This window comes from Odontesthes bonariensis, chromosome 8, assembly GCF_027942865.1.
Source record: "Odontesthes bonariensis isolate fOdoBon6 chromosome 8, fOdoBon6.hap1, whole genome shotgun sequence".
NCBI classification, from domain to species: Eukaryota; Metazoa; Chordata; class Actinopteri; order Atheriniformes; family Atherinopsidae; genus Odontesthes; species Odontesthes bonariensis.
In genome coordinates this window covers 7,742,109-7,755,119 of record NC_134513.1, presented here as the reverse complement: position 1 = coordinate 7,755,119, position 13,011 = coordinate 7,742,109, and the positions used below count along the sequence as shown (strand labels likewise).

At 40.9% G+C, this 13,011-nt stretch overlaps 1 protein-coding gene across 2 annotated transcripts in view; it reads left to right on the top strand.

Annotated features, from left to right (window-relative positions):
• The window catches only part of LOC142385217 (ankyrin repeat- and BTB/POZ domain-containing protein 3-A), a 197,509-nt gene extending 184,776 nt beyond the window's left edge, over positions 1-12,733 (top strand). For both annotated transcript variants that reach the window (XM_075471519.1, XM_075471518.1), the window contains 9 exons: positions 410-545; positions 2,044-2,276; positions 3,832-4,010; positions 4,275-4,380; positions 7,973-8,075; positions 8,197-8,278; positions 9,478-9,546; positions 9,656-9,769; positions 12,166-12,733. In XM_075471519.1, the coding sequence (XP_075327634.1) occupies positions 410-545; positions 2,044-2,276; positions 3,832-4,010; positions 4,275-4,380; positions 7,973-8,075; positions 8,197-8,278; positions 9,478-9,546; positions 9,656-9,769; positions 12,166-12,396 (1,253 nt within the window). In that variant the 3' untranslated portion in view covers positions 12,397-12,733. The remainder of the gene's footprint in view (positions 1-409; positions 546-2,043; positions 2,277-3,831; positions 4,011-4,274; positions 4,381-7,972; positions 8,076-8,196; positions 8,279-9,477; positions 9,547-9,655; positions 9,770-12,165) is intronic.
• The last annotated feature ends 278 nt before the right edge of the window (positions 12,734-13,011 follow it).

Here is a 13,011-nt window from a genome sequence, read left to right as displayed (position 1 = left end):
TCGTAACTTTTTAAAAATGTGTTGCTGATATAAAGTTCAAAATTAGCATGTATTTTAGATTAGACACTCTATTTTTCATTTTTGACATATAATTTGACTTTATTGTGCTCTCTGTTGACTATTTTATATGCTAATGATTTGCAAATCAATTCAGTGGGACGCCGTGGGACTTAGATATCACACATTATCCCAACTTTTTTAAGAAAGTTGTGAAAATACTGATGAATTTAAAATCTTGTTCTTATTATGTCGTTTATAATCACCACTTTGGAAGTTCTTACTGTAATAAATGCAGATGAGTACAATATCCTTGTAAAAATAAATGGAAAATAAGTAGCGAGCAGCATCAAAGCACCACAAATACAAAATTTTAGTGTATCCATGATTCATTCTTTATCATCTTTGTTAGGTAACTTTGAGCTGGTAGGCTTGCTTTTGGAAAGAGGGGCTGACCCAATGATTGGGACCATGTGTCGAAATGGCATCTCCTCCGCCCCGCTCGGAGACATGAACTCATACAGCCTGGCAGCAGCGCACGGCCACAGGTGATACAAGCACTCTCACACAGACGCACAAGTGCCAGCCACCGATTGATAGATCCATTACCACAGTATTGATCCATTTACACAACCTGCTCTGCTCCATCTGCCTCTCACAAAATCCTGCAGCACATGAGATGTCTCATTTTCCCTGTCAGACAGCAGGCCACGAAGAGCGTTGTGGTCTGTTTGGCTGCACTTATGGCTTCACTGCAGCTGAGTTAGTTAAAGTCCATTAACATTCAGGGCAGTGGGAAATGGAGTGTAATGAAGAGCAGCAACAACACAGCAGCATTATCAAGACAATCAGTTGTATCAGAGTATTGATCATGCTGCAGTGTGTGGTGAGCTGGCTCAATCTGCATGATGGCTGGATGTGAGGCGCTGGTCTGTTGAAGTTCTCACATACGACAAAGTTTATATAGGAGGCGAACTTCGGGTAATTAACAAAGATAAGCTATTTGCAGTTACTAATCTGCATTGAAAACAAATCCTTCAGCATCTTCAGTCTCACTTTCCCAAATGTTTTTTTAACGGCGAGCCAACCACTCGTCGAAGTATCTGAAAGTCCTGAGTTTAGTTTTGAAATGGGAAGTCTTGCTGGCTTGTCCTTGTCCATTGAAATTCCTTCAGATAACTCAAAAGGTTATATATGATATTTTGCACTGTAAAGGGACGAATGTACAAATTCCATACAATCTTTCTTTGAGGAAGACCATCTTCAAGATTTGTATTGATTTTGTCACACATTTGTTCATAACCGGAATATCATCTGCTGCTTCTCAAAGACTCATCTTTTTGTTGATACTACTTTTGTACAAATAAGGATTACAATCACCTGTTGACATCACCTGGGTGAAATAGAATCATTATTTTTATTCTATTATCTTTTCTAGCCCTAAACTCTCTTGGTCCCAACTTTTTTTCAGCGCTTGAATTCTGGGGTTGTGTTTTCCTGTTTAAAGCGCTTTGGGTTACACTAGTGTTTGAAGTGCTATATAAATAAAGCTGAATTGAATGTGATGCAGGTCTGAAATGCACAAATGAATGAATATAAGCAGATGAAATTAAGTTGATGAGACAAAACATGAAATATCCTAGGTATATACTGTACAGCAATACAGCAAACTTTTTGGACTGCAAACTTAGTTCAGAATTTCAAAAAGTGAACTTGAATGTGTTCAGTTTTATTCTGTGTGAGCTGAACTTGGAACTAGCTCTCAATGATGTTGTTTTAGATTTGTTATTTGTTTCTTGAAATATTGCATTTTCTGTCTTGTTTTAGCATTCTTTATAATCTTGTGTTTTCTTCTTTTTTTTCTCTTTTTGTTTTCTGACATTTTCTTTTTCTAAAATGTTTGTTTTCATTTTGTAATTGTCTTTGAATTCAACCCAGTTATGTTGTTCTGATTGAGAACTGATTGAGACTGGGATTTTACTGTCTGCTCCGTCACTCTCTTATCACTCTGCTTTCTCTCAATCTCTTCCAACTGTTTCCATCCAGGAATGTATTTCGAAAGCTCCTGTCCCACTCAGAGAAGGAAAAGGGGGATGTGCTGTCCCTGGAGGAGATCCTGGCCGAGGGTTCGGATCCAGGGGAGAAGAGGTTGGCTCCTCAGGCCAACTGTGGAGGGACCCTGCGAACAGGAAAGGCCAGGCTGAGGGCCCTGAGAGAGGCCATGTACCATAGCGCAGAGCATGGCCATGTGGACATCACCATAGACATCCGCAGCTTAGGTCAGATTTACTAATACATGCTTGAGTGGCACACATGCTTCGCTCTGTGGTGCCTCCAGCTGTCCTGCAGATGTGCTCATGCTGTGCCTGTCCTGTCCTGTCCTGTCCAGTCCCAAACGCATGCCCTGCTCTCACAGCTACTCATCTACCCATAAAGCAGTAGGAGAAGTAGGACTTTTATATCTCAGGCGATAATAGCTTGGGTCAAAGGTGTGAACATGATGATGACACTGTCTTCAAGCTGTGTTCATGTTGTAAATGTGGCAGTCATACACAACACAGCAGAGCTCATTCAGCACAAGATTCACTGATTTTGGACAGCAAAGCAACATCATAAGCAAGTCCATTGACAATGTTCCAAAGCTTTTTCTCACATCTCACAATCTAATAGCTTTGGAAGTAGGTTTTATTGGTTCTGAAACTGCTGCCATAAAGCTGGCTTGGTTTGCACAATGACTGCAAAATGCTCGAGGCGCTTCCGCTATAAGTAAGAAATAATCTGCCCGACATCAGTCTGAAGCTCTCTAATTATCACATTAAACCTAATTTGTTTAATCAGAATCCAAACCAAAGTGTTAAGCTTTTTTTTTCTTCATTTACACATGAGATGTAACATTATACTTTGTCAGATTGTCAGGGGCTGCTTGGCACAACTGTTTTCCCCCCGTCTCCCCTCTTCTTGTCTGTGTTGGTCTAAAAGTTGAGGATCTACAGTGGTGTTTGGCGGTTTGTGATCCTTGGATCCTTAGATCTTGTACTTAGTCATTTATTTATTGAGGGAAATGATGCAATATTACATGTCCACTGGTAGCAAAAGTCTGTGAACATTGCAGCTAAACTTGTCACTCCCAGCTTCATGATATTGAAATATTTTTCTCCATTAATAAATGAGTGTAAGAATTTTCTCTCATCGGATTTATGCAGAAATAAAGAGAATATCAACGTTTATTTCACAACTCGTCAAGCACCACAGTAAAACTTGGAAACTGACAAAACAACAACTCAGCACAAGAAAGATTTGGTGATTTGACCGCTGCATCCATACATTGTAGCAAATCAATCTTGTGACAAGATTATTTTGTCAGACTGTTCAACCCCAAGAATCCAGATTTGATGTCATCTGATGTATTTTTTTCTGCAAAATGTCAAAAAAATTGTGAAAACTCCCATCCGGTTTTTAATTAATTATTTGTCTCAAAAACAAGCAGCAAATCCTATAGTTTTCAAAGCTCACTCAAGTCAATATTTGAATTATGGAAATGATTTCAGCAGAGCCCCTGATTCACAAAACGTACTCTGACATGCTGTGATTTATGCTTATTTCATCAATCACTTGCAAAACATTACAACCATTTTTGAAAGACATCCTTAATTACATTCACAAGCTGACTTTTTCTTTCCCACTGGTTCCGCTGACTTTCCACTTATCCAACACTCACGCAATCGCCCTTCAGCTCACACTAACTCCACAAAGTGATGGAAACATGGTCGGTTCTGTTGCCCTTGATTCCACCCCGCAAGTGTGTATTCACTGTCTGTGTGGTGTTGTTCCCAGGCGTTCCCTGGACGCTGCACACCTGGCTCGAGTCCCTGCGCACCTGCTTCATCCAGAACCGCAGGCCTCTGATCCAGGGCCTGCTCAAAGATTTCAGCTGCATTCAAGAGGAGGAGTACACGGAGGAGCTGATCACCCACGGCCTGCCTCTCATGTTCCAGATACTTCGGTCCAGCAAGGTCACTGGAGCTTTCTTTCATGACTTTCTTTCTTTCAGACACCAGACAAAGTAAGGCTGGTTATTTGGGAATTCAACTGCCCTCTGCTCATCTTCTAGGGTGACATTAACACTCGTATTTGCATATGTTTAGCAACGACCCAAACCACATTATCATACATTAGCATAATAATTTGTTCCAAAAAAAAATCTGTAGAAGCAAAGGCCACAAAAATTTAAGAAGTGTAAAGTTTCGGTCCTGACTGGGGTCTCTGTTTGTTTGCAGAATGAGGTGATAAGCCAGCAGCTGTCAGTCATTTTCACACAGTGCTATGGGCCCTTCCCCATCCCTAAACTGACAGAGATCAAGAAGAAACAGTCCTCGCGCTTGGGTAAGACAGCGGCTGCTATACATTTCCTTTCTTAATGAAGCATAGACTCTTGTATTATTAAGGGAAGGGTTGTTCTTAGGTCAGATGTCACTTTTGAGTCGGGCTTTGTTACATTACCCTTCAAGTTTACACCCTTCAGTGTGTATGACTGCACAACCTGTGAAATCCTTGTATGTGCTTCAAAATGCTATCATCAGATCTGTTGTCAGAGCTTTTCTCCAATTACAAAACATCGCCTTTTATGAGTCTCATTACTCAAGCTAGTAAGAAAATGAATGAAACTTATGAAAGAGTAAAGGATGGTGAATGCTTCTTCTAAGGAATACTGCATTCAGGTCTCAAAAAGTGACTGCATTAGATTCATTTTCCTATAAATTATACCTTACAAGGTGCAATAAAATCTTTATTTGACTTGCAAAAGTCTTGAGCCTTTTCTCTTGCCTGCTGCGAGAGTTTGTATTGTTGCAGACTTGTTGCAAACACGTCATGCTGTAACAAGATCAAACTCAAATTAACTAAAATTAGGTACTTTGAATTAGTTTATTCATCAAATCATTTAACACACATTTTGCATTAAATCAGAAAAAAAAACAAAAAACTTCTGCTTCATACCGTCCCTGCTGCTCATCCATCATAGATTCGCTTGCTTTTTTTTTTACACTTTCAGTTGGTATGAAAGTGTGTATCATGTAGAAGTTTTAGATGCTGTTCCGACGGGGTTCTGACACGTGCACCTGGGTGATCCAATCCCATCGCGTGAATGCACTCACACTCATTCAGTTCCGATCGCTCATTACACATTTAACTTCATCTGTTTAACAGTCTGAGCGCAAACGTGTCCTGGGCCACAGTGGAGGACCACTTACTGACCCCACTCCACATTAGCCAGTAAAAACATTTCATCTCTGCAGCAACAGTGAACGGAGCAGCTGTGAGCGCAGCACCAAAGCTTTGGAATTCTTGTGCGCCCCTCAAAACCAGGCTGAACCTTTTGGAAGGGGGGCTTAAAGAGACTTGTCACTCATTACTTTTAGTCTTTGGTTTAGTTTAAGCTAGTTAACTTCCATCCATTTTCTCTGTCCTCAGTTGTCTTGGTCTTGTCCATAGGCCTCCATTCACACCTGTTTCCCGTTAATTGCTCACCTGTTGTCACTCTATTCATCAACCCTCCCAGTATTTATAGCTCATGTCATTGTCCATTTGTTTCTTCCTTGTGTTCAGTCTTATGTTTGTTAGGTTGTGTAGCGGTTCTTTGTTTCTGCATTATCTGCTTGGCAGCACTCTTAGTTTGGTTTGATTTAATAAAGAACTTTGTATTTATTTCACTATCCATCTGTCTCTCATGGGCATGTCTGGATTGAGTCCACCACCATTTATCATAACAGTTTTGCCAAAGGGAGAATGGTCTGACTTCTCATTTGGAGGATGTTTCAGCCTTCTATTTCAGATTAATTCTGATTAAATATCTGATGATTGAATTATAGTCCCATTTGCATTGAATTTTCTCTTTTATTGTATTTTGAGATATTGAAGCATTGTTGGATGTTTTTTTGTTTTGTTTCACATGCTATCAATAATGATTTTTTTTTACCTTTTTTAAAACTTAATGTTCTCTTTCCCTTTTTCACAAACGAACAAGGAGTTTTCTGCACTTTATTTTCCATGTTTTTGTCAGATTTGTCTCTGGGGTTACTCCTGTTGTTGGACATTTTGCATAGCCCACTTTACACATAAAACCGGGTTTTGCTCATCAACAAATGTGCAAGCCCAGATTGTGCCAGTACGTGTTTGATTTTGAATAATATAAAAAGGTTGACATTATTTTTATAGTCTGTACACTACCCCAAACAGTGAAGATGTGAAGTTAGTTTCAACAAACACACATGTTAGGCTTTACAAATCTTAGAATATGGAACTCTGTCACAGAGTTAACTTTTATGAAACTTATAGAAAAATACTTTATTCATCCCCCAATGGGGGAAATTCAAATTAGTCAAGTAGCTCAAAAAAATCATAAATATTTACATTGATTGTATATTAAAAACAACAACAACAATAATAATACTAATAAAAATACTACTACTAATAATAATAAATGACTAAATAAATACATTTGAGAAGAACTCAGCAGTCACTGTTAAAAAGCCTTATGGCTGTGGGAACTAAGGACCTCCAGAACCTCTCAGTGCTGCAGAGCAGAGAGATGAGCCTCTCACTGCAGCTGCTCCTCTGTCCTGTCAGGATGTTGTGGAGAAGATTATTCTCCAAAACAGAATACAATTTCCTCCTCATCCATTTCTCCACCAAAGTACTGAGAGGGTCCAGCCTTCTGCCTACAACAGAACCAGCCTTTTTCACCAGTTTGTCCAGGCGCCTACAGTTTCTGTCTGTAGTGCAACTCCCCCAGCAGACAGCAGCATAGAACAGTGCACTCTCAATGATAGTGTGATAAAACATGCACATCATATCACTGCAGACATTGAAGGACCTGAGCCGTCTCAGGAAAAAGAGACGGCTCTGGCCCCTCCTGTGCACTGCTTCTATGTTGGCAGACCACTCCAGTTTATTATCCAGCACCACCCCCAGATATTTGCAGGTCTGGACAGTCTCTAACTCCCCTCCATCAATGCAGACTGACTGGTATGGAGTTTTAGATCTCCCGAAGTCCACCACCAGCTCTTCGGTCTTGGTGGTGTTCAGGAGCAAACAAGGTCCCTGTACTCCTTCTCCTGTCCACCGCGCACACATGCCACAACAGCCGTACCTGAAGTCTGATGAAAAGAAAAGGAGCCAAAACAGTACCCTGCGGAGCCCCCGTACTGCATTCCAGTGTTCCAGAAACACATTTCCCCATCCTGACATACTGGGGTCTGGCAGACAAATAGTCAATAATCCATGATGTCAGGGAGGGGGCCACACCCATACCAAGCAGCTTGTCTTTCAGTATGGGAGGCCGTATGGTGTTGAAGGCACTGGAGAAGTCAAAGAACAGGATTCTCACATATGAACCAGGCACATCCAGATAAGCATATGCCCGATGCAAAGTGTACAGAATCGCGTCCTCCACTCCTATGTGTTTCTGGTAGGCAAACTGGAGGGGGTCAAGATCCTCAGCAACCTGCAATCTCATGTGACGAACAAGGAGTCTCTCCAAGGTCTTCATACATACTCTCTTAAAGATATTTGTCTCCACAAGCCTTTAATGATGTGATTTATCTAAGCAGCTGCTGTTACATGGGATAACAGAGAAACATGTAGTCAGTGGGCTGCAGCACCACCTGCTGTTTCTTTCATAAGAGGCTGAGAACAACGTCACAAATGGTGCCTTTTGATTTTTTTATGCATTTAAAAACTAGTTACATTATCAGGGCTGTTGGGGATGCACTTTAAGGGGCAGCTTAAAGGACTGAAAATCAACTTGAAACTGTTGTTTAGAAATTGTTGTGTTCTGATGATTTGGCACAGACAGCTGAGCCTTGAACCAACCTCGGTGTAATAAATGACCACATTAGCCCAGCTTCTGCTGTTTTCTGTTTCGCAAGTTGACTTTACTCGGGTAGGACATGTCATTTTCATTGTCTGTTTTTCTCAGACCCCCACTTCCTGAACAACAAGGAGATGTCTGACGTCACCTTCCTGGTGGAGGGGAAACCATTTTATGCACACAAGGTTTTGCTATTTACAGCTTCAGCCAGGTATTGGAAAACTATGTTTTTTTATGAAGACGTGTGTTTGTTTTATTCATCCACAGAGCAGCATGCAGAACAGCTACGAAAATAATTCATACCCTTATTTGATCTGTTGTGCATCGTCCAGGTTCAAGTCCCTGCTCCAGAACAGACCAGCAGCAGAAAACACCTGTATTGAGATCAGCCATGTCAAGTACAACATTTTCCACGTAAGACGTTTACAGTGTCGTGTTTCTCTTTATCACAAGGTTCAATTCTCGGCAAAAACAAGAACTGCTCTCATTATCTTTGATTGTTGAAGTATTTCTTATTTATTTTTCTTATTTCTAATGTAGAAACTCAGAACAACAAATAACAAATGTAATACCTCTGTGCCACAGAGCAAATTGTCAGCAAAAGTCTCTGTGGTCTCACTTAACAGTTTAAAATTTACCTTCAATTATTTGAAGGTAGGAGCTGTCAATCAGGGATGTTTTAAAGTAACTTTACTTTGCAGCATCTCTTAGTTTTAGCTGAAATCTTTGTGATTGAGAGAAGGTAACCAACCATGAATTGTATTAAAACAGACACCGTAATAACACACTACATTAAAATGTCCTTTTCCGGTGTTACAGGATTACGACTCCTGCCCCCTTAAAAAAACACAAATGATTTGGAGACACAAAACACATGACTTTAAATGTCTTGCTGGGCGGCCTTTGAATTCTTGTTCTGAAAGTTTAAAGCCAAACTGTGCGTGTTTCTGCTCCTCAAAATGGAGTTTAATGTAACATGCTGAGGCAGAACTTGGAACAACAGAGCAATTGGGTGTATATGTTGAGTATTACAAGGTGCACGCAGATCGTGGATCTGTTACAGGCAATAAAGGTTTTTTGTTTTTTTTTTAAAACTGGAAGTTCTTCAGCCATATTTAACCATATAAGAATGAAAACAACAGACCTTCAATTTTTGTGTCTTTAGTCTGCAGAGTTATGCTGACACTGAGATTTGCAACACCACAAATTTGTCCCTTAATACTACCTTCGCTTCTTTCTCATATATAGAATACAACTCTTAGTGCGAGTCCAGCAGATCTGAAACATGTGAATGTGAGAATGTAGTATCGTTCATGTTTTACAAAACATTAGTAGTCTACTGGTGTCTTGTTTATTGTCTACGGCTGACTGCGATTGATGTATGCTTTGTGATTATTTGCATATAGACTTGGTGACATCTTACCACAAGTGGTCACTTTATATGTGGGTGGAGATGCACGTTAATGCCAGGTGTACACTGTGGTGCTAATTTAAAATTGGTCACAAAGGAAAAATGTTTCAAGGAGGGTTTGAAAAAGGAAGAAACCCCAATTCAACCCTTCTCCTTCTCTCCTTCCACGCTCGACTGAAGCCTGTACTGTTCTGTGTTACAGCTGGTCATGCAGTATCTGTACTGTGGAGGCACCGAGTCCCTGCACATACGCAACACTGAAGTAATGGAGGTAAGAGATATGTAGCGCTGCCAAAGCCTGCTGTGCGACAGCGTGAGTATTAGCATTTGTAATCCCATGCACTGTGCCTCATTCTGTGTGGCTGTACTGTTCCCTGCAGCTCCTGTCCGCAGCCAAGTTCTTCCAACTAGAGGCCCTTCAGAGACACTGTGAGATCATCTGCTCCAAGAACATCACCACCGAAACCTGCGTGGACCTTTACAAACACGCCAAGGTGCCGACGCATACCTCCTTTCAGTCTGTTATTTGTAAAAAGTTGGTCAGAGGCGAAATTGTAACGAAATTGTTTATGTACAACACTGATTCCTAAAAAAGTTGGGACATTATGTAAAATTTCAATTAAAATCTCATAAACCAATGTTTTCAAATGTTGAAAGTGAGACGTTTTACTATTCGTGGAAAACGTTCATCTTGAATATGATGGCAACAACATGACTCAAAAGTTGGGACAGGGCGATGTTTACCACTGTGTAGCATCCCCTTCTTTTATCAACAGTCTGTAAACTTCTGGGAACTGAGATCAGCTGCTGGATCTTCGGGAGAGGAATGTTGTCCCATTCTTGTCTGGTGTAGGATTCCAGCTGCTCAACATCCATGAGTTTTCTTTGTCATAATTTGCTTTTCATGATCAGTCCAACACCCAAAAATCTTCTATTACGAAGCTGTGCTGTCGTAATAGATGCGGTATTTAGCATTGTCTTGCTGAAATAGCAAAGGCCCTCCTTGAAAAAGTTGTCTGGATGGGAGCATAGGTTGCTCTGAAACTTGTATATACCTTTCAGCACTGATGGTGCAAGTTTCCAGTTCTACAGGCACTAATGCACCATCAGAGATGCAGACCATTGCATTGAGTGCTGATAAGAGGCTGGATTACAGATTACCTTCAAGACCTGGAAAAGGACTGCCCGACCTCTGCCCAACTTTACCTCTGAGAGACTCTAAAGTGCTTTTTTATACAAAATCATGTTACAGACCCATTACAAATCAACGTTATTAGTTGCAACGTTTCTCTGGCTGTTTTTTTAATACCACTTTCTATATAAAACTATAGAATATATTCAGTATTCAGCATATATTCAGCCTTTTGTTGCCATCCAATTCAGCGATATTTTCCCATGAAATAGTCAAATGTCTCACATTCAACATTTGACAATCTGTTTATGTTCTATTGTGATTTAAATATTGGTGATGAGATTTGCAAGTCATTGCATTCTGATTTTATTTACATTTAATACAGCGTCTCAACCTTTCTTGAATTGCCTTGAAATGTTGGGTTTCCATTCACTTGCGAAGCAAATCTGAGGTGTTCTTTTGAAAAGCTGCGAAAATGAAAGAAATGTGAATCAAACACACTCCTATTGACTAATTGGAAGTGTAAAAATGAAGCTGGAAAGTGTTACCAGCCAGTGGCAGTGTGGACTTGGTGCTTGTGGTTGTAATTCAGTTGAAGAAGTAGTTGTCTTAACCAAAAACAAACCTTGAGATGGAAAAAAACAACTGTAGTGGGCATCAACATGAGCCCTTTATAGGAATTACTTTCATCTCCTGTTAATAACTGGAATATCAAGTCCTATCTGGGAAAATGCCCGTCAGTCACATGAGTGCGTGCTGACACAGAGCAGAAACAGCTGGTGAGTCACATTGTTTTTAACCAAGTCGTTTTGCCAGGTCAAATGTCAGTCGCAAAAGTTTTTCCATCTCACTTAAAGGGGAACTCCGGGGCATTTGAAGCGCAATCCCATTGCTAGAGGTTGTCAAATACTGACAGTAGGACACAGACTGGTGCAAATCGGCGCTCCCTGTGCGGCGATTGCGCTGTTTGCGCAGCCTGTCATGCTAGCCAAATACGTGGTGGCCAATGGGCAAGTGCTAAACCTTCCACGTAAAACAACAACTTGCACACTGCAGAAACGTCACACCACTTTACAACAATATTACTGGGCATGTATTGTTGTAATGTTTTAAATACTTGAACGCAGTTTTTCTAGAGAAGATAATTGCTTTGTATATGGGAGTATCGTCCATTGACTGTTTTGGGCTTTCACATGCGCAAGCATACCGACAACCGGTAAGTGACATGCTGTTTATAAAGTTGTTTTGTAACGTCCCCATGCCAGTAATGTAAGAACCATGCATATGGTTTTGATGGTAAGGCTTGTGACTTTATTGTCGAATGGTTTACAAAGTGGTGTGACGTTTCTGCAGTGTGCAAGTTGTTGTTTTACGTGGAAGGTTTAGAATTTGCCCATTGGCCACCATGTATTTGGCTAGCATGACAGGCTACGCAAACAGCGCAATCGCTGCACAGGGAGTGCCGATTTGCACCAGTCTGTGTCCTACTGTCAGTATTTGACAACCTCTAGCAATGGGATTGCGCTTCAAATGCCCCGGAGTTCCCCTTTAAGACGCATCATCCGGCAAAAAAACAACCTCAAGCAAAAAAAGTTAACTTTTTGCACATTAGCAGAAGTTATTTGATATTTACACTTTCCATTCACCTTTTCTCATTCACATTCATTCAAAATTCGAATCATAAACAACAACAAAAACCTGGATAGTGTTATTAAAGAAAATCTCTGACTGTCTGTTGATTTTGATTTTTCCATGTAGTTCCTTGGTGCCTCGGAGCTTACAGCTTTTATCGAGGGCTACTTCCTGAAGAACATGGTGCTGCTGATTGAACTTGACAGCTTCAAGCAGCTTCTGTACGAACCTCCTCCCGCTGAGAGCCCCGCATCCAGCCCCGGCATCTGCTCCGACATCCTTCATGACCTGGAGAAAACTCTGGCCACCCGCATCCACTCCATCCACCTCTCCACCTCCAAAGGCTCAGTGGTGTGACGCTGTCCCCGCCAGAGCACTACGATCCGGCCACAGCATCTATGTAACATCACGACTAGCATACAGTGTCTTGCTACAAAGCCCTTTCCACCCGTCCTGGCCCCACTGCTGAAGCAGAGCTGCTGGATGGTTTTAAGCCAGAAATTCCCTTTACTTCAGCCCGTCGCAGTTCCCTGAGGGTTAATGTTGGCATTCTTCACAAACTTTTTTAGCCTTCAACCCCTGTCCTAATGGCTCCCGCTGTTCACTTCATATCCCACAGATTAAGAAGAAAAAAAAAGAACACCTGCCTTGATCAAACACCCCTCAGACCTGACAATGATGATACAAACTTTCTGGTGTAGAGAAGGCATGCATGAAATGCTCACTTTTGTCACTAATAATTGAATTTGAACTCAATAAATGCAGCTTTGTCATCATCTCTGAAATGAGACTTTGGTTTACAGATAACACTTTCTGGAAGTGAGTTCCATTACAGCAGCAAGTTTGACACATGCCAAACTATAGGCCTAAATATAATCCTGCTATACAACCAATAAAAGTGATTAGTAGCAATGCCAGCAGGCAGACTTTTTAGGTGGACTTATTTACATTTCATTGTGTCACTTTGGTGTT